The following is a 21,579-nucleotide window of genomic DNA, read 5'->3' as shown; positions in this document are numbered from 1 at the left end:
GTGTACCACCCTGATGTCCTAGTATGGATGGTGAGTTTATTTATTTATTTATTTATTTATTTCATTTCTATACCGCCCAATAGCCGAAGCTCTCTGGGCGGTTCACAAAAACTACAAAAAAGCATTTAAATAAATAAAATAAAATACTTTATGACACAGTAAAATTATTTTGTTTGGACAGGCCTGCTATCATAAACCCTATATTAGCCCTGAAGGGGTGAGTGTTAATTGACTTCAGTTAATACAGATGTGTACAGATTCCAGGGCACAGGGCCCGTCCTGAGGATGCTGAAGTGTAGCTCTGTCAGGGTGCCCCTTCTTGCCTACTGAATCCTCCAATAGCTAGAATCAACACTCAGACAAAGGGCTGCTTTCCAAGGCTTTAATTCCATTCAACCTAATGAAGCATACAGATGCTAATTGCCTGAGACTCAGAGGAACTACAAAGGAACAGCCATCTAGGGGTTTCTAAGGGTTAGGACATCAGTTGATCTCCGTTTGGGAAAAACGCGGCAACTCTGAACTTAAGGGGTGGGAGGGGAAGATCTCCCCTTTTCCCGTGGGGCCTCGGGGCGCAGCTATTGACGTCGAGCCAATCAGGCTGAGTGCCTAAGCTCGGCTCCAGTAATCTCTCGCTTGTGCCTGCGCCTGCACCTCGCACCTCGCTCAAGTTGTCCCTCCCTTTCCATGCCTGGGTCACTGTTGCTCCCAGGGATGTGAGCGGGGGGGGGGGTCCCCCTCCAGCTGCACCTCTGAAGTCTGAGAGAGTTCCTCTCCCACGAATTGTATCTCCTCCTCAGAATGAGAGCTGCCTTGGGACTCTATGGGCTCAGATTCAACCCTGACAAGCTCTCAGATTCAAGAGCTGCATCCCAGTGTCCACTGCAATGTTGATAGGGGACCTGAAGAGCACTATTCAGATGGTCTGCTGGTCCATTGGCTGGCCTAAAAGCATTGCTGCTCCAAGCAACTGGTATAGTTGCTTTTACAGTGGTGTCCCAGCTCTGGCAGGGCAGAATGTCCAATGCACTGGATGTAAAAGAGGCATAATTGGCATTCATATATAATTTACCTGTTGGCAGCAATTAATGGCTATACATAGGGCTGTAGCCACAGTAGGAGGTCTTTGATGGCTTGGTTCCCTCTGGGATATTCCACCCCCCTTCCCGAAATATTAAAAGTTCTGTAAAGTAAGTCTGTAAGCCTTTTACTTGCTTACATGTAAGGAAAACCCGAGAGGTCATATTCTGTTCACTGGGTCTCAGAGGGAGCAATCCCATGGAGCCTAGACAGTGTCTGGAGGGCTATGGGATACTTTAGAGCCAAGAATCCGCACCCTGCCCCCTCCCTCTCACAGCTGGCATGGAAAGAACCATACCGGCTGCCTCTCCAAGGTTGGGAACTTGACCTTGGATGGAGTAAAGGGGGCATTTTGGTGGGTGGGGAGTGGCCTGGAGAGGCCAGGATACCCCTGTCCAGCCTCCTTCCCTCCCCCTCTGAGACGCACCAGCTAGCTGGGCCAAAAAGCCTGTCTCATGAAAATGCAGAGCGGGAAGGATGGCAGAGGCAAAGACTGCCTGCACCACTCCTCCTGCTCTGCACTGGATGCTCATTAGCCTCTGAGTTCGGAGGCTGACAAGCTTCGAGGGTGGAAGACATAGGGTTGTGTCCTGAGACACTGACTGTGCCTCCCAGTAGGTCGGCCAGTTATGCATTGCCCCAAATTTGCACGTGCCAGCCCAGTTTGGATGTATGGAAGCAAATTTAGAAACAATGACTGTCATATAAATAGCAATGTAACACCTCTCATCATAATGGGGAAGACTGGGACCAGGTGTCTGCTGTGCCACCTTATTCTGCAGGCGCTAACTGCCGATGGCAACTTCAAGGCCCCTGCTCTGCTGTCCTTTCGTGTGGCTCTTTACCTTTAAATCAGACTTCAGCTGGGCAGCCCTTCAAACAGAGCACACTTTCAAATCAAGGATTGTCCTCTGACAGCCCTTCAAACAAAAGACTGTCCTCTGTGAAGTAGGACATTTGGCCACCGTACTTCTAGCTAATGAATGCAAAAGCACTGGGATAACTGACAAGCACTAGGCCTTTATTTTAAAATGCTATAAAATAAACATTTACTTGACCCATATTGCATACAACTGTATCACTTTAAAATATTAGTCTGCCTATATTAAGGTTCTGGTTCTTCTTCATTGATTCCCTAAGTGTATATTTGGGCCTTTCACTGCAACCCCTCACCCCTAACTTGCCACTATGACAGGATTTTGGAAGTGGTGGATGATCTGCGAGTCCCCCCACCCCCCAGACACACACACTTGGGATTGCTCTCTAAAACTAAGAATTAGATAGGCCAAATGCCTGCCAGAAGAAAGGTCTTCACATAGCCACAGGAGGCCATCAAAGAAGAGATGAAGGAAGCCTTCCTACATACGGAGCGATGAAGTTTTCATTGTCAGTGTTCAGAATTAAAAACAAAACTAGAAAACACCAACACAAAAATGACAGGAAATTAGCTGAATTTCCATGAGTGTTCCTTTGATTCCTTGAACATCAGTGCAAATAATTTAAAGAGGGAAAGCATTTCTCAAAGGAACAAACAGATTGTTAATGGATGAAGACATGACCGGGCAGCTTTTTTCAATGTCATTTTGCTTATGGAGATGAAAAGCAGTGGTCATTTTGTTCAACAGAGCTTGCTTTTTGCTGCCAAATGGAATAGCCACACCTTTGTGCTGATAATGCTAATTATACTCTTAAGTAGCAGCAGGGAAATTTCAAGACAGTCCCAGTTGGGATGGCGGAGAATTTCTCCACGAATCTTGGGGAGGCCGAATGCCAACGCATTCGGCCCCCCGAAATTGGCGGTGAAATTCTCTGCCCCCCCGCCCCCCACCGGGATGGGACTTACCTCCTGTGAATGTCCCTCTCGGCGGTGGGTCCCGGCCGCGGTTCGGCAGCGTTTCGGTGGGGGCGGGGGCAGCGGCTGGTCTTCCGACCGGCTGCTGCCGCCGCCGCCATTACAAAATAAAGTAAAAAAAAAAACCACACACATGTGATAGGCTACATAACGATTTACGTAGCCTATCATGGCTAGATTTCCAAAGTCATCCGTGATAGGCTACGTAAATCGTTACGTAGCCTATCACGGGTGACTTTGAAAAAAAAAAAAAGCGCGTACGCAAATTTGCATTCCTTATTTGGGCCCGGGTAGTCTATGTAAAGATAACGTAGACTATGGCGAAAATAAGGGCAATGCTTGCACTTGGAAACAAAACTGACTTCATGCAATTGCTACAAAAAAATTTAAAAAATCAAATCCAATATCGATGCAAATTTAAATGTGAGTGAACTCAATAACATGGTGAATGTTTTTTTCTCCTGTCTTCTTAAATATTTCCTCTAATTCTGGAATTAAATGTGACCAATTTTTTTAGAAGGAAAGATTATCAGAACATCATACATCTGTAGGTCTCGAAAGGATCTGAAGAGCAGTTGGTCCAAGCCTTCTTGAGTTAAGGCAGAATAGGGCCCATAATGATTGATAATGCAGAATCTCCATTTAATAATAATGGATAATAATCTCCATTTCAGGTGTGTTTGTTTTAACTATGGCCTGGTTTGCATGTAATGCTATCCCAGGGTTTATTTAAACTATGGTTTGTTGCTCTACCCAAGATTTATCTAGAAGATGATTCAACAAACCATAGTTTGTTTTCCCAGTCCCCGGGTTGTTTGTTTCCCTCCTTTGCCCACTCCCTCCCTGTATCCCAACTGCCTTTGTTGCTCTGCAGTACTGACACCTAAAAAGGCTGCTTTTTTTTTTTTTTACTGCTCTTGCTGCTGCCCGTGTAGCCTGGCAAAACAACCCATGAACAACCCATGATTCTAGGCTCGCACATAACAACAACCCATCACTTAAACAACCCACAGTTCACAACCCAACAACAAACCATGGGTTCTCTTCATGGATTGTTGGCTAACAACCCATACGTAACCCATAGTTAAACCATAGTTCTGGGTTTGCATGTAGCGGTGACCCACAATTCAACAAACTATGGTTTGTTGTTACATGTAAACGATTATCTCTATCTCATGGCTCAGAAACAAAGGAGCTATTCCAGGATAGGGGAAAGATTAAAACCGAATGCCTGCTCTCTGACATATCCTCAAGATGCATTTTTAAAAGTATGTTAAAGCATGTCTTGTAGTTACTCTTTTACAGCTCATATTAACCAGGTGCTCATGAAAACTAATTAGCTGAGGTTTGAAATGGGGAGACCCTCACCCTGCCCCACCCTCCCGAAATGGCACCCCTTCTCTGAAACTGTGAAAAGATGTCTTGTTTCAGTGATCAATGGTAAGCATCTCCGGGAGCCTTTTTTGGCTGAGGAGTGGGATAAACATACTTTAAATACAATGTGCAAGCTCTGCTAAAGCAGCCTTCCATAGCCTGTTTTCTTCCAGATGTTTTGGACTTCAACTCCCATCATTACCACCCAGCATGGGAATTGCAATCAACCACATCTGCAGGACACCAGGTTGGGGAAGGCTGTGCTAAAGGATTTGTGCTAGAAAGTAGCTACAGTGAGTCAGATGATGATGGGTTGTTATAAGTATAAATGCACTGCAGTGGAGGCTGGTGTCTGTGTTGTCAGTGGGACAGTGAATCCTCTCCGGCTTTCAGGCAGAACCAGGCAAAACTCTAAAGGAGCTATCCAAAGTGCAAAGAAAGGTGCTTTGCACCTTGGACAGCTCCTTTAGAGTTCTGACTGGTTCTGGTTGAGACCTGGAGTGGATTCGCTGCCCCACTGAGATCGGAGCCACCAACCTCATCCCCTCTGTAATCCCCTCTGCCACACTGTTTCTCCACAGCAACTAGTATTACTCCCTCTGATCCGAGGTGTTAATTTGATTTATTATGGCTGTTGAAAGCCATCAAAGCTGGTAGCCTTCTACACATCTTACAGCAGTAAATTCCAGAAATTAATGCTGCTTGTCAAGCAGTAGTTTGTTCTGTCTGTTCTGAATCTACTGCCAATCAATTTCATTGGGTGACCCCAGTTTGTGGCATTACAAGACAGGGAGAAGAATATATTCACTTTCTCCACGTCATCCATGCTTTTATCAATCTCTCCCTCTTTGTTGTGTGTTTTTTCAAAAGTAAACAGACCCATCTGCTTCAGGCGGGGGTGGGGGAGAGAACTGTAGCCTTCCAGGCATTGTTCGACTACAGTTCCCATAATCATTTACCATTGACCATGCTGGATGGGGATGATGGGAACTGGAGTCCAACAACAACTGGAGGGCTATTTGCCATTCCAGATAGGGAAGATCCTCTAACCCCCTTATCATTTTGACTGCCCTTTCCTGCACCTTTGCCTGCTGTACAATACCCGTTTTGAGACGGCGTGACTAGAACAGTGCAGGCAATCCAAATGCAGCTCCACCATAGATTTTTTTTAAACGATAAGGGCATAATGATATTGCTTACTTTATTTTCTGTCCTTTTTCTAATAATCCCTAGTACAGAAGTTGTGTCCCGCAACCACCAGCACCACCACCACTGCACACTGACTTGATGTTTTCACTGATCATCAAGTGATCCACTGATGGTTTCATGATCCACCACGACCCCAAGATCTCCTTCACAGTTTTAGTCTTTTTCACAACAAACAGTGAAGATACTTGTTATTAACTGTAAAAAAAAAGTCATCTTTGCTCTACCTTACAGTTTGGAATGCAGAGAGGAATTCCCACAAAGATGGGATGTTTCCTCCCCATGCCTACTGGGAATGCGTGTTCCCAGTCTGAAGCCACTGTTATCCAACATGCTGAGCAAAAATGTTCTATAATCCCTTAATTTTCATTCTAAGTTTGGCTTTGTTAAGACGCAGCCACCATGAGTTCAACAGTTCAGAATGATGTTACCAAACAAACGGCTTCTCGATACATTTGAATTGCATTTCTAAATGGGTGGATGTGCCTTGTTTGGATTCTTGTTCACTTTGCTGCTGGAATTTTAGCTTGTAAGGACCCCCCCCCCCCAATAGCATCTGTGCTATAGGCTAAAGTGAAGGTGATTTGCATATCCCTTCTGAAAATAAGCTCTTTAGAATAGAAAGCAAAATGTTTATAAGAGTGCAGATGAGACCTCTATTTCAAATTAGTCATTTAATTAAAATTGCAAAGCTGTAGTGACAAACAGCAGCTGCCCTTACTCAGTTCACTGAATTCTTTCTTTCTTTCTTTCTTTCTTTCTTTCTTTCTTTTCTTTCATGCTGCATTACTCTTGTACAAGTAGGCAAGTACAGACACATTTAACAATACAGATTTAACCATTCTACCCCATAGCTACTAACTCTCCATCTCTATTCCTTCCACTCCTTCCCCTCATTTGGCCAGTCTAATGCAAGCAATCTTTGGTACGCAAAGGAGTGTATTTACCCAAATGACAGGGATGTTCCATTTCTAAAAAGGAAGGCCTTAACACTCAGAACAATACTTGCCTGGGAAACAAACAACCCCCCCCCTTCCTTTCCCACCCTCAAAGTATTGGTAGAAATCAGGCCTTTTGGGGGGGGGGCATTGATCACCTACTCTTTTGCATCTGCAGGGTGCAGTACTCATTTTTAATGGGGATACATATGGGGACGCTCTTTGAAAGTTTGTTCATAGGTATGCTGCTTTTTGCAGGCATAAATGTTAGGAAAACTCTATTCAGGAGAGTGAAATGTAAGCACTAGGGTGATAGAGTTGTTCTCACAGGAACAGATTTTTGGATTTGGGTCGGGAGAGGCAAGGGAGAGGATCAGTTCCCCCTTCATCTGCTGCTCCCTTCACTTTCTTCACATACCTCCTCTCTAGCTGCTCCAGCAACCATCTCTGCTGCTTATCAATAGGAAGGTGACTCAGGGATGTTATTAGAGGGCAGGAAGGAGCAGGAATAGATGGATGCAGCAATGGGCAGGAGTATTGCTGTGAGATTCTGATTCTACTCTCCAAGGCGAGGGAGCTTCAGTTCTGATCTCTGAGGCCCCAAATCAGTCAGATTTGATTCTGGAGCCCTTGTAGCAAGGAATCACATCTGTTCTGTTGACCCAACCGGATAAGCCTTCTCATTTATTTGTTGTTCTGTTGCTGTGTTCTTGTTTACCTTCATTTCATTTTTGTTTTCAGTTGACATGTGGTCAGTAGGGTGCATCATGGGAGAAATGATTAAAGGTGCTGTGTTGTTTCCTGGCACTGATCGTATCCTTCCTAGGCCGTGGGCCTCTCTAGGTACCATTTTCATTCCTGTTCATCTTCTGCCCATTTCGAGTAAAATATTACTTATGGACTTTTATGGTACCCCAATGAACAGAATAAACACTGCTTAAAGATGTCTTGCCAAAATCACAATACCTTTACTTGAAAAGCTATGTGTGGCACAATAGAATGTCTGCCATCAATCCAAAATTCTGTAGACATTAGCAGTTATTAGACACTATTCTGTACCTTTTCCTGTGATACACTGTCTGTATCCAAGCAGCCTAAAGCAACGTTCCCCAAATTGGTGCCCTCCAGATGTGTTGGACTACAACTCCTGCCATCCACAGCCAATGGCCATACTGATTGGAGGTGATGGGAGCTGTAGCACAACACATCTGGAGGGCACCAAGTTCAAGAAAATTGAGCTAAAGGATGTCCAGAATATTTTAATAAAGAGATTGATGACAGTACTTTGTAGGGTTTGGTATGATATGGGAGAACATGTATTTCTTTTTTAAAAAATCAATCTATTGAGTTTGTTTTCATTTTATCTTGCCCTTTGGCCTAAGAAAGACCTTGAATGAGCCTAAGGGCAGTATCCAACGGGAAATCAGCACAATACAAGCTGATGCTATCGAGTAGTTTACGCTAGCACAACATAATTTGTTAGTGGTTGCACCCCGTTCGATACTGCCCTAAGGTTATGCTCCTATGCACTCTTACCTTGGTGTAAGTTCCATTGAACTCCATGGGACTTATGCCCCAGTAGATGTGCATGGGATTGCACTGTACAGAACTAAAATGAAAATGTATGGGAGAGAGGGCACACTCATGGCATTCAGTTCACTGCAGTTTGGATAATTGTGGTTGGGGGCTAATAGATGGCTGCATTAGTCATCTTCAGCTTATGCTACACAGCAGAGTGTTGGTTTTAGCCTTGGTATCTGCCGTGATTCCTCAAGATGGGGCAGGCTGGGAATTTAAATTAATATGTTAGCACTGCAGGCATTTTCCCTGTCTTGTAAAAAATCTCATTGATAGTGCGTTAACACTACAAATTCAGTCAAACTTGAAATTCTTAACAACCCATCTTCCCACAGAATGATAGGCCCAAGGACATCACAACTTAGGTGAGTGAGTCAAGCAACGATGAGTCAGTGTTATATCTCTAAAAGGATCAGTTATGTATGGGCCTCGGTGCTTCCACAGCAATAGTTTCACTTGGCTTTCATCAGCAGGAATGATTTTCTTTGGCATGATATCAGGAAAGTCAGATGTTCTGGAAGCTGATTTTAACAATGGTTGTTCCACACATTACACAGCAAGAACCCCACATTTGCATCTGAGTGTCGATTCAACAGGGAACCACAGCCGGTCCCAACTCTCTGTTTAGTATACCTGTATAGAGGGCCGGTATCAGAATCCGGCACCCTTGGGCAACAGCCACAGCCCAAGTACTGAGTTAGGGCCCATGAATGCTGACGCATGTCCCCACTGGCACTGAAGCAGTTTTGCCCTACCCACCCTTTCCCTTGGATAGAGGTTTATCTGATAGCTGCAACTAGGTCTGGGAAGCCACCCTTCATTTAAAATTTCCCACTATGCCCTTGAATGCCTGATGTAGCATTGCTTCATGAGAAATTTAAATGGTGGGTGGCTTTTTAGACTTACTTGAAAAGACTTTTCAGTACAAGAAAAGCTTTTCAAGCTTACCTGCAGGAAGGCTGCAGTCAGGAGGAAGGCACCAACTAAGAGGGCCCATCAGAGGGCATCTCATCAGGTCCCTACTTCAAACCTGGCTCTGGCCTTGCCTGTATGTCATATCTGCTTGTCAGAGCCACATGTTGGGCTGTTCACACAACACGCTAACCCACACTCAGTGGTTGAGTTTGGGTTGCTTGTTGAACCATGGGTTAGTGTGTTGTCTCAACCCAGGACATTTCCTGCAGAGTGGCTTGTGAACCATGCAGTGTGGCTTGTGAACCACCCTGAACAACCCAACAACAAACCATGGGTTCTCCAGGGTGGCTTGTTCGAGAAAAATAAGCCACACTGCATGGTTAACAAGCCACCCTGTGGAAAATGTCCTGGGTTCAGACAACACTTTAACCCCCTGGTTCAACAACAACTCATGCTCAACCACTGAGTGTAGGTTAACAGGTTATGTGAACCCAGTCTTTATGTTTTTAGGTTTCAAAATCTATGTGCACTTAGGGTGGCCACTTATGAATCGCCAAAGAAAGAGGACAAAAGAGGACATGAATTTGCAAAGAGATTGCATATTCCAATGTATATGTATATGCAAATTTAGAAATTATTATTAGATTTTAAATAGAAATGCAGTACATCTCACCTTAGTGTGAAAGACTGTGACCAGGTGACCTGTGTGGCTGCCTGTTCAGTCTGCTGCTCAGATACCTACTGTCGATGGGCAACAGTTCTTACCACTCTGTATCTTTAAACCGGAATTGGAGAGGACAGCCCTTCAAACAGAGGACACCTTCAAATATAGGATAGTCCTCTGGCATCTCTTCAAATAGAGGACTGTCCGTTGTAAAAGAGGACACATGGCCACCCTATGCACTTGCTGCACATATGTCCAATTGAGTTCAGTGGGACTTCTAAGTATACATGCAGAGGATTGGGCTGTTAAGCACACACTTCTTAAGTATACACCTAAAAATGTAATGTGTGAAGGCCTAAAGACTAACCACTTTGTTCCTGTATTTAAAAAATAGCTCTCAGGCAAATAGGATTGTCCTCATTATGGAACAAAAACAAATACTACTCATGGGATTGAGTCTTTTCTGCACCATCTCCCTTACAACACTTCCCCTATCCTTCTTGGTTTTTAAGCTGTAGCCATAAAGTCCCAACTGATGATCTAGTTACTTTCCACATTTGCTGATCAGTGAAATTCTTCTAATTTATTCTGATTCATGTTTTTATTCTATACAAATCTCAGTTCATCTGTTTAAACATATTCTAAGATGAGCCTGGTGCAGTTTTAGTTTCTACAGATTAAAGGAAGTATCACCGGGAATGTTTTATTTTACAAAACATTTTCCCCACGAGACCTCTGTGTGTACTGAAAGTAAAAGGGGAGGAGCAGGAAGATGTTACAAGTCATAATGTATACTTCATTCACAAGTTCACAGTTATACATTCATCTGTCTGGCTTTATCTTTATGTTCATTCATTCATACATCACATCACATCTGCTAATTTAAACATCTTCCAGCCAGTACACTTAGGCTTAACAGCCAGATTAGTTGTGCAAAAATGACGACATCTGAAGAACAGTTAGAAGGTGTTGATTGACAGCAGCAGATTTTCAATACCATGTGGTGTCTTGAAAAAAGCCTGCTGGGTGACAGTGGTGATGGAGTCAGGGGCAAAGGATTGTAATACATGTGGAACCCCTGTGCTAACTGCTTAGGAACCCCTTGAGTGAAAGCCGCTATAAAAGCTTGTCCACCAGGCACGTTGTACTGTGTACAGAGATGGGGCTGGATCCAGATGTGAGCCCTCCTGACAAAATGCCCTCTGATGTATCCTCACCAGCATCAGTGGCCCCTCTGGTGAGCTTACCATCAGCAGCAGCCTCCTTGCAGCATGTAACCGAGATGTCCCCAGGCAAGAAACCTGCAAAGTTTCAGAAGAATAGGTTTAGGGCTAGGGAGTTATGATGCCTGAAAACCAGTTTCATAGTGAAGTGTGGTAATGTTGGAAGAAAATGGCCATCTCATGGTCCCATCCTTGCCTTCCCCTGAAGCACAGTGATTGGAGCCTATGGTACAATATCCCCTAGGATTAGAAGGTAGACTTATCAGTCATTCAGTTGCACTTTCCCCCTCCCCCTGCAGCATTTTGAGAAATGAAACCAAAAGACACTATTTGGGAACAAAAAAATCTTTGGGCACATATTGTATACAAAACATGAGTTGGTAATAGAGCCTGGTTCTGGAGTACCTTTGGTTCTGTTGACTTTGGATGGAAGTCCACTTTGCTTTGGGATCCAACAAAACCAAAGTGGCCCAGTTCTGCTCAGGCTTTGGACACTGTCTGAATCCAATACAAAGTCCCCCAGTAACTACTGACAATGTAACAATGCTTGGACAAACCACAGCTCTAGGGCATTGTGGGCAACTTATAATAATGGCTTCTCAGCCACCCATTGCTGCCATTCAGTAAGGTCAGACAGGGCCAACGTCAAAGGTAGGCATGGTTGGGCATCTGCCAAGAGCCACACACCCCAGCAGGGGTCCACTGACAAGAGCCCCCTGGAGTTGCTCCTCCTCTTTGCCCTTGCAACCTGCTTGTTCACCTGCCTCTTGCTGTGGCCCAGACCACAGTGATGGTGAGAAGGAGCAGCAGGAGATGCCACTGCCAGTTTGCTCCCTGTCTCTCTGCCTGTCAGGCAAGCAAATGGTAGCAATGATGAGAAAGAGGACGAAGAGCCATAGCAGCTGGTGACAATGGCAGTGAGAAGGTAGACTCACTGAGGGAGCGGGGCCATGGAGGGTGTCTTGCCCAAGGGCCCTCAAAAACCTGGAGCCAGCACTGAGGTCAGGCCTAGGAGAATGAGTTGCTGTGGAGCCCCAGCTGCTACCTAAGGATGCCGGGGTGTTGCTGCCAGGCCTGGACACATATGCTGCCCTATCACTTCTGTGCACTGGGGCCCTTCATGGCAGGTCTACCCAGAAATTGTAGGTATGCAGATTGTCCAGAGGATGCTTGTTTTCAATAGAGGAACAGATCTGTGCTCTTGGTGGCCCTCTGCCAGGGGTCCCCAACACAGTGCCCACAGGTGCCATGGTGTCTGCAGGCACCTCCAATGGTGCCCAGAAATGGGTCCCCAACATGGTGCCCACAGGCATGTGTGTGTGTGTGTATTCCATTTTTTTAAATATACATACATGGCTTTGCATGAAATACATACAGCCTTCTAGCAATTATACATGGGCTGCAACAAAAGTGGACCAATATTCCAAATAAGCATCAATTTGAAGGTGACGTCTATATGCCACCCTTTCAAATACTGAAAGTGTTGTAAGGTCCTCCATCCATTACATTATAGGAGGTGAGTGTTTATCCTTCCAATGTTGTAATATCTGTCTTTTAGCTGTCAAAAGGGTGCAGAGAATCCATTTATGCTGACCATTTGTTAATTTTCATGAAGCAGGTATATAATTTTAAAGAGCATGTATAACAGTGAATACTAAAGTTTGTTCCAGTACAAAATGTTTCTGTTTAATAACCTCCCTGCAAAAAGCAGCAACTACTGGACATTGCCAAAACATATGATTAAAACAAGCATTAGTTGTATTGCAGTGCAAGCAATTAGCTGAATTAGTCAATCCCTTATTAAAGAGACACTGTGGTGTCCAATAGATACGAAGCAAAAGCTTTTGCTGAATAATACAGAGCCTAAGATCCATAGTTGTGAAAAGCAGACGCCAAAGCAGTGACCCACTGGTTAGGCATTTTGTGGTGGTGCCCACAACAGTATCTTAAATCTCCATTGTGCCCACAGGTTCAAAACGTTTGGGGAACCCTGACTTACACCTTGCAAAAAGAAGAGGAAATGCATCACCCTCAAAGAGTAGGACAAAAGAGTAGGGCTGTGCACAGCTTCAGCATGAAGCCTGAGCGCCAAGTCGAAGTGGGTTACTTCGGGCCACCTCCAAGGAGAGGTGGAGGGGGCATGAAGTGGCCTGAAGTGAATCAGGTCACTCCAAAGTGCTTTGGTGCACTTCGGCACGATCCGGAAGCCCAGCTGCCATTACTACTGCCGCCTAGCCCCCAGCTCCTTACCTGGGTCCTGTGTACATGTGCCAGCAGCCATCTTGTTCTGGAGGGGGGAGCTATTTTTAAAATGGTGACTCCCTGTTTTTCTTGAAATACAGGAAGTTGCCATTTTAAAAATGGCTCCTTCCATCCCCCAGAACAAGACAGCAGCCATTTGCATCCAAAGACCGGCCGCGGCCGGAAGTCTGGCGGCTCCGTGGACTTGCCATGGAGCAGAGCCAGCTGGGGAGGATTCCAGGGGGGATGACTGGATCACCTCCCCTCCCCACGGACCCCCAGTGGAGCCAGGTAGGTGGGGTTAATACACCCCAAGATTTGTATAGGGGCAGTATGATGGTGGCAGTTTTATTCTCAATCCCTTTTCTAATTGTACATAACATGGAGTTTGCCTTTTTTACAGTGGCTGCACACAGGGTTGACATCTTCATTGAGCTGTCTGCCACAACCCCAAGATCTCTTTCCTGGTCAGTCACCGCTAGCTCAGATCCCATCAGGCTATACTTGAAGTTGGGATTTTTTACCCCAGTGTGCATCACTTCACACTTGCTTACATTGAACTGCATTTGCTATTTAGATGCCCATTTTCCCAGTTTGGAGAGATCCTTTTGGAGCTCTTCACAGTCCCTTTTTGTTTTAACCAACCTAAATAGTTTGGTGTCATCTGCAAACTTGGCCACTTCACTCCTCACTCCTACTTCCAGATCATTTATGAACAGCTTGAAAAGCATTGGTCCTAATACAGATCCCTGTGGGAGCCCACAATTTACTTCTCTCCATTGGGAGAATTTACCATTTGTTCCTGCTCTCTGCTTTCTGTTCTTTTTAACCAGTTACTGATCCGTAAGAGGACCTGTCCTCTCATTCCATGACTGCTAAGTTTGCTCAAGAGTCTTTGGTGAGGGACTTTGTCAAAAGCCTTTTGGAAGTCCAAGTAAACAATGTCTACCGGATCACCCCTATCTATATGTTTATTGACACTCTCAAAGAACTCTAAAAGTTTAGCGAGACAGGACTTACCTTTGCGGAAGCCGTGTTGATTCTTTTTCAGCAGGGCTTGTCCTTCTATATGCTTACTAATTTTATCTTTAATAATGCCTTCAACCAATCTACCTGGAAGAGACATTAAGCTAATTTCCCAGATCCCCCCTGGATCCCTTTTTGAAAATTGGTGTTACATTGGCCATCTTCCAGTCCTGTGGTATAGAGGCTGAACTTAGGGACATGTTGCATATTTTGGTGAGAAGATCAGCAATTTCATATTTGAGTTCTTTGAGAACTCTAGGCTCGATACCAGCTGGACCTGGTGATTTATTTGCTTTCAATTTATCAATAAGGTTGAGAACTTCATCTTTTGTCACCAATATTTCCCTCAGTTCCTCAGACTCCCTTCCTGAAAACATCAGTTCAGGCACAAGTATCTGTCCTATATCTTCTGCACTGAAGATAGATGAAAAGAATTCATTCAGCTTCTCTGAATGGATTATCTTTAAACTGGGCTTGCACTGGACAGCACTTCAAATAGAAGATGCATTCAAACAGAGGACTGTCCTCTGACAGCCTGTCGAAGTGGTAGCTATCCTCTGTAAAGTAGGATGCAGGACCATCCTACCTGTGACCCATCACAGCAAACTCAGCCCAGCAATCATATGTGGTGGCCCAACCAACAGGAGCTTGATACATGCCCTTCTTTCGCTCCCAATTTAGGACTGCAAAAATGGTGGGAGGAGTGTTCTCAAGCCATAATGCATAGCTGGTGGGCTGTATTTAGTTTGGTGGGCCACAAGATTTGCAGGCCTGCAGTAAAAGAACACCACCATGTGCAATATTTTTGTTGGAAATTAATGGTTATCTCCAACCCTCTCAAGTAAAAAACCTGGCATATGACAAATAACCATAGCAGAATTACAAAGTTACGGTGAGTTTTCCCTAGCTTGTTTGCTTGCTTTTTAAGATACCTATTCCTCCTTAGCATGCCATGGATTCACTCATAGCTCCTATGTGCTTAGGCAAATATATGTATTTGTAATAATTTCTCTTTCAAATGAATTACCAGGAGGAAAAGAAAAGATAAACCTAACCAAAGATGTTCCATATAATGCATTTTAAAAGCCTGGTTTCCTCCAGACAGCTGCATACTTATTAAAATTTGTTCACAGAAGCTCTATAATTAAACCATTAAAAGCATTTTGCTATAGAAATAACTCCCTAGAAACCAGCCAGTAGCAGCTGATGATTTGTTTGAAATTTGTCCTTGTGTTGGTATTCTTAAACAAATAGGGAGAAAAATGCTATTACGTGAGTACTCCCATTTCCTGTGAGGCTGTGCAACATTTTCCTCTCATTTCTTTGTTCTCTTTTACTGTGTAGCTTTCCTTAGTGGGGAGGAAAAGTCCCCACATTCTCAGCAGTTTTTTGTTTCCTTTTGCAAAAGCAACTTCCACAATTAACTCTCACTTTGGGCTCTGCATGCATAACTGCTTTCTGCCCCTGTCCAGTGGGTGTGGCTCATGTCTGTGGTACTTGGAACAGGTAGCTACCCATTCATGACCATTATTCTCTATCAATAGCCAGGCCAGGCCACACCATGATGAAGGAAAACAACAACTAAGGATGGCATGGGCACCTGATTGAGTCCAGGAGTCCAGTGGACTCCCACCCACACCCCTGAGCCATGCCCACAGAGCCCCTGCCCCCACTCAACGCCCCCCCCAAGCTCACTGAGATGCCCGCACTCACCTGGGACCCATCCTCCAGTGCCACGATAGCCATTTTGTGAAAAAACATGGCGATCGCAAATATGTGCACATAGAGTTGGATGCAAAATGGTGCCGTGAATCACCCATATACACAAGATTACAGGTGTAAATGGGGCATTTATACCTGTGATCTTGCATATATGGGTGATTCATGTCACCATTTTGGATACAATTCTATGGGCACATATTCACGATCGCCATTTTTTTTTTTTTTTTGCGAAATGGTGATCGTGGTGCTACAGAACAGGTCCTGGGTGAGTGTGGGCAGCTCAGCAAGTAGTGTGGAGCTTGAGCACAGGTCTGGGGGTGCACAAGCAGGGCTGGGGGCTGGGTGGGCACCCAGAGAACCTGTATGGGGGGGTGCCCATCCATCCCTAACAATAACCCATCACCACTTTGCATAGCAGAATAGCGTCACCCAGGGCAATAGTCTTCACATAATGAGTGGCTTTGCTGCATTCGCACATAACGATAAACCAGGAATCCTGACTTAATAAATCATAATAATATGAACAAGCTGTATGCTCACTCCTGTTCACTCCCCCCTTTGTGCGAGTGGGTAAACAACCAAGCAGAGGAGAGCTTCACATGGTGTCCAGACCTTGGATTGTGGTTTAGGTTTATGCCAACAACAAACCCTAATTTAAAGCTAGTTTATGATCCTGGCTATACTAATACTGGGTTTGGATGTCATGCAAAGCAATCCCCCACCTAGTTTGTTTATCCACTTGCATGAAGGGAGGAACAGAGCAAGAGTGGCCATGCTGTCTGCACTAGCAGTTCATTCACATTATTATCGATTAAACCAGGATTCCTGGCTTATCCTTACATGCAAACATGGCCTATGTCCCACTACTTCTTGACTTAGCCTGGTTTTCAAAGAAGATGTAAGAAGTGATGTAAACCACAATCTTCAAGTGTTGAAACATCCAGATGTCTGGTTCATCACACGCAAAAAGTTAATGTGTAGTGGCTTTCATTACTATCACGGTAAATAGGCAGGCGTAAAAACAGACAGTCCAATATTCACATATTTGCAAACAGTCTGTACAAAGAGTCCAATATACTAGACTGGTACAGGAAGTAAGCTGACATCTCAACATTCTGTGCATCCCAGAAGCTTATATAGGTCCTTGTCACATCATTTTGGGATACACACACACACACACACACACACCCCTACCTACTTCTGCATATGTAGAGAGTCCCCTGCATATGCAGAATCCTTAGTTTTTGGGAGTGGGGCGGTTTCACTTCCACACTGATAAGCACTCAACTACCTGAGTTTGCTTTCAGAGGGAATGTTAAGTGATGGTCAGCCAGTTTGAATCTGCAGTGAAAGATTACAGCACCCATAAGGACATGTGATCTTTTGGAATCAAGGACTCCTTTCTGGGGGCCAAACTAAATGCAACAATGGCAGACCCATGCATTTAAACCTGGATCTCCCCAGTCACATAGAAAGCAGGAGGCAGGCCCTGACATAAAGAGAAAAAGGAGTGAACCTATCCTCCCCACCCGTGGTTTATGTCCATCTTGTCTTCCCCCCAAGGTGTTGGAACCCATCTGGGGAAAAAAAAAATCACCTTTCAGGACTGGTTGGAGAGAAAAAGAGGCTGGGTAGGGGAGGACTGGGCTTTCCCACCCATTGGCAACATGTTTCTAGCATCTAAGAGACATCACAATTCACATTTCTTTTTCCGCTCGAAACCTCGTTGAGTTCATGGTTAGTATAAGAATAATTTTAAAAAAGGTAAAAAATCACTTGGAATTGAATTTTGAACTGGAATCCAGATATATCTTGGAATTAGCGCCTGCATTTGGATTGGATCACTACAGGTGTAACTCAGATGTAATACCGCAAGCATTGTCTTGAAGGTAGCATGTGGGAGGCACAGAGGGGCAAACTCATCCTGTCTGTTTCTGTTCCATTACAATCACTTATTCAACTATATTGGGTGTGAATAGTCGCTCCTATGTTGTTGACTCCATTGGGGGCAAAGGCCTTTTAAGATGGCACATTTAATCATCATATGCCTGCTCTGCCTCCAACCACGTTTTCACTCTGCCTTTTTCTAATGGCTTTCTAATGATACTTTACATTGTGGCAGTGTCTCCTAGTAGTCCAGTATCACTGACACGAGTTGATGCAATATCCTGGGTTAAATTGCAGAGGCCTCAATTACAGGGAAGAGGGTGGGGTGGGGAAGCCCTCTTACCTTTTGTGATGAGCCCCTTAGCTACTGTTTGTAGAAGGCTAAATAGTGGGGGGAGGGCATAGAATCATAGAATAGTAGGGTTGGAAGGGGCCTACAAGGCCATCGAGTCCAACCCCCTGCTCATTGCAGGATTCCAAGTCAGAGCACCCCTGACAGATGGCTGTCCAGCCTCGTCTTGAATGCCTCCAGGGTGGGAGAGCCCACTACCTCCCTAGGTAACTGGTTACATTGTCGTATTGCTCCAACAGTCAGGAAGTTTTTCCTGATGTTCAGCCAAAATCTGGCTTCCTGTAACTTGAGCCCATTATTCCGTGTCCTGCACTCTGGGATGATCGAGAAGAGATCCTGGCCTTCCTCTCTGTGACAACCTTTCAAGTACTTGAAGAGCACGATCATATTTCCCCTCAGTCTTCTCTTCTCAAGGCTAAGCACGCCCAGTTCTTTCAGTCTCTCTCCATAGGAATTTGTTTCCAGTCCCCTTATCATCTTCGTTGCCCTCCTGTGAACCCTCTCCAGCTTGTCTGCATCCTTCTTAAAGTGTGGTGCCCAGAACTGGACACAGTACTCCAGATGAGGCCTAACCAGTACTGAGTAGAGAGGAACTAGTACTTCCCTGGATTTGGAAGCGATGCTTCTATTCATGCAGCCCAAAATGGCATTTGCCTTTTTTGCAGCCATATCACATTGTTGGCTCATAATTGTTGGCTTAGCATGATTTGGCTAAGACTGGAAGGAACTGGGGGGATTGTGAATTTCATTAAAGTTCTTCCCACCCACACCCACCCCAATTTGAGCACTGCTTGCAGTGATGTTACAAACTGTAATGTTGCATTGTATTCCTGATTACACACATATGTTCTAGCCAGTGGAGGCGGGTGGCTCCAATTTCAGTGGGGCTGTGATTCCATTCTGGGTTCAGTCAGAACTCTGAAGGAGCTATCCAAGGTGCTGAACCTAGTTTGTAGATATAGTTCCGCACCTTGGATAGCTGCTTTGGAATTCTGGATGGTTCTGACTGAAACCCAGAATGGAAACAGCCCCACTGAAACTGGGGTACCAGCCTCCACTGTTTCTGGCACAGTAGCTCCAAGGACTGTTAGCAGGGTCAGTGAACTAGAAACCACAAGCTGGAATGATCCCAAACTATTGCATTTGTACCTTTCTCTCTATGAGCATGTACACTATTGATTGCTGCTGACCCCACAACACAATGGACATTTATACAGCATGGTGATCATCCTGTGTGGTCCAGCACCATGGATATCTACAATAATAAAGCAGTGAATTCCCCAAGGAGTGAAACTGATTAGAATGTGCACTGTTGTATGGTTAATACTGTCCCCTGTGTTGTCGTCATGCTTTGGAACAGCCTTCCCCAACCTGGTGCCCTCCAGATATTCTGGACGACACCTCCCAGCATTCCTAGCCATGGGCCATGTTGGTTGCAGTTCATGGGAGTTGCGGTCCAAAACAACTGGAGAGCATGAGGTTCAGAAAGAACCAGCCCACTTGTACCCAGGTTGTTATTAAAACATTTCATTCCTTTGCCTAATCTTAATGGATCTAATCTTTGTACTCTATATATTGATGGGAGTTGAAGGTTGTTCTATATTATTAACCTAACGTGTCTGTCATGCTTTCATTTCTGCATGTTACAATCGCAGTCCTTGCACATGGCTATACTGGCTGAAGGTGGCCCAGTCAAAAGTATCAGTTTAGTTATATAGATAGATCCTCAGTGTGGATCATTTAATGATAGTGAGGGTGAAAATATTTCAGCTGCCCCCCACCCCCATTATTAGTGTTGTTTCAGCTAAACTAAAAGTTGCCTGATTAACGTTTTAAGTACATTTTATATGGTTGAAATCAGGCATCTGACCGTATTGTCTTCTTCTCCAACTCTCATTGTTGTGATAATAATCAGAATTTAGAGGCACTATAAATTCTGTAGAGGGTGGATGCCTCTGTATTAGGAAGAAGACCAGGTGGTAAGGTGGCCAGTTACACATTGCAAAAAGAGAGAGAAATGCATTGCCAAAAAAGGAGGACAAAAAAGGACACATGGTGCACAAAAATGGCACATGCTAATTTAGAGGCAAATTTAGAAATGATTACTATAATTCAAATAGAAATACAATACATCTCACCGTAGTGGAGAAGACTGTAACTGGCTGACCTGTCTGTCTTCTCAGCTTGATGTCCAGGTGCTTACTGTTAATGGGGAACTTCAAGGGCCATGCTCTCCCAGGTTCTTATTGTTCTTTGTCTTTAAACAGGACTATCCTTCAAACAGAGAACAGTCCTTTGACAGACCTTCCAATAGAGGACTGTCCTCTGTGAAATAGTTCACCTGGCCACCCATGTAGAGGAGGAGTCCTAACTGGAAACTGACAGAAGCTAAGCCAGCTGCTGTAGCTTGACCTAATTTCCCCTGGTACTAATAAGTTATTCTTTTGGCATGAATCGCATGAATGAGAAGCAAACCCAGCGCTCATCTCTGCGCCTTCCAACATGGTTCTTCCGGTACCCCAAAGAGCTGCACAGTGTCAGTTCCAGATTTTGGGGGCCTCTTAGGCAAGAAGCCCTCAATGGGCTCTGTCCACCTCCCTGCCAATTTCCTTCTGGCCCAGTCCGCGCCACTGCCCACAAGGAGAGGTCACGGAACGGCACGGCACGTAGAGGCTGCTGCTCTTTCTCCCTGCTCTTGTCACTTGGAGACGGTAGGTGAACAGGCAGCAACTTCAAGGAGGAGGAACATCAGGTTCAGGAAGCTGTGGGGATCAGCCGTGGGCTGGTGTGTGGGCCTTGGCAGGTGCTCGACAATGCCTGGCCAGGGTCCTGGATCACTTTCCTCTTCTTGTACTTTCTTGAGATGTACACTGCTAGCAAGGACTCTGTGGAACTACCCCAGTAGGGCTTTACCTGTTCCTCCATTGCCACCCAGCTTTTCTCGATCCCATCCACAGGGGCACAGCTAGATTTAAGGATGGCCAGGGAATGCTGCTTCCTGGGTCCCCTTGCCCCTGCTGCTGCCACCCGCCACCCCCCTCCCCCACCAACTGGCCACCCCCCAACTTCCTCTGTAAAGTTTATTTGGTGGTGGCGGCGGCAACTGTGGTGGCTGCTGCTGCTGCTGCTCCTTCTATCCCAGCTAGCTCCGTGTTGGCAAAAGAAAATGCAGGGGCAAAGTAACCACGTGAAAAGGAACTTTGAAATAACGTTTTTTAAATGTACATTTTGAGTAGCAGTGATATAAACCAATCCTATGATGCGTTTGGGGGGGCACGGCCAATAAGGATACAGAAGCAGCAAATGGGGCAGTCATTGTGTTATGCCTGTGCCTGCATTGGTCAGGTCCCCTTGAAGTCAGCATCTGATTGGTTCAGATTGCTGCTACTCAAAACACACACACACACACACACACACACATATATATATATATATATATATATATAGAGAGAGAGAGAGAGAGAAAGAAAGAAAGAAAGAAAGAAAGAAAGAGCGCTATTTTAAATGGTGCAGTGCTGTGC

The 21,579-nt window shown here is 44.9% G+C and overlaps 1 protein-coding gene across 9 annotated transcripts in view; it reads left to right on the top strand.

Annotated features, from left to right (window-relative positions):
• The window catches only part of MAPK10 (mitogen-activated protein kinase 10), a 413,215-nt gene that overhangs the window by 337,184 nt on the left and 54,452 nt on the right, over nucleotides 1-21,579 (top strand). For 2 of the 9 annotated variants that reach the window (XM_084860218.1, XM_084860216.1), the window contains exon 9: nucleotides 7,192-7,263. The exons of the other annotated variants lie outside the window; for them this stretch is intronic. In XM_084860218.1, the coding sequence (XP_084716344.1) occupies nucleotides 7,192-7,263 (72 nt within the window). The remainder of the gene's footprint in view (nucleotides 1-7,191; nucleotides 7,264-21,579) is intronic. 9 annotated transcript variants of the gene reach the window in all.

This window comes from Heloderma suspectum, chromosome 5 (assembly GCF_057233095.1).
Source record: "Heloderma suspectum isolate Gila_16-S chromosome 5, 16-S_ref, whole genome shotgun sequence".
Lineage (NCBI taxonomy): Eukaryota > Metazoa > Chordata > Lepidosauria > Squamata > Helodermatidae > Heloderma > Heloderma suspectum.
This window is presented reverse-complemented; position numbering and strand designations above follow the sequence as displayed.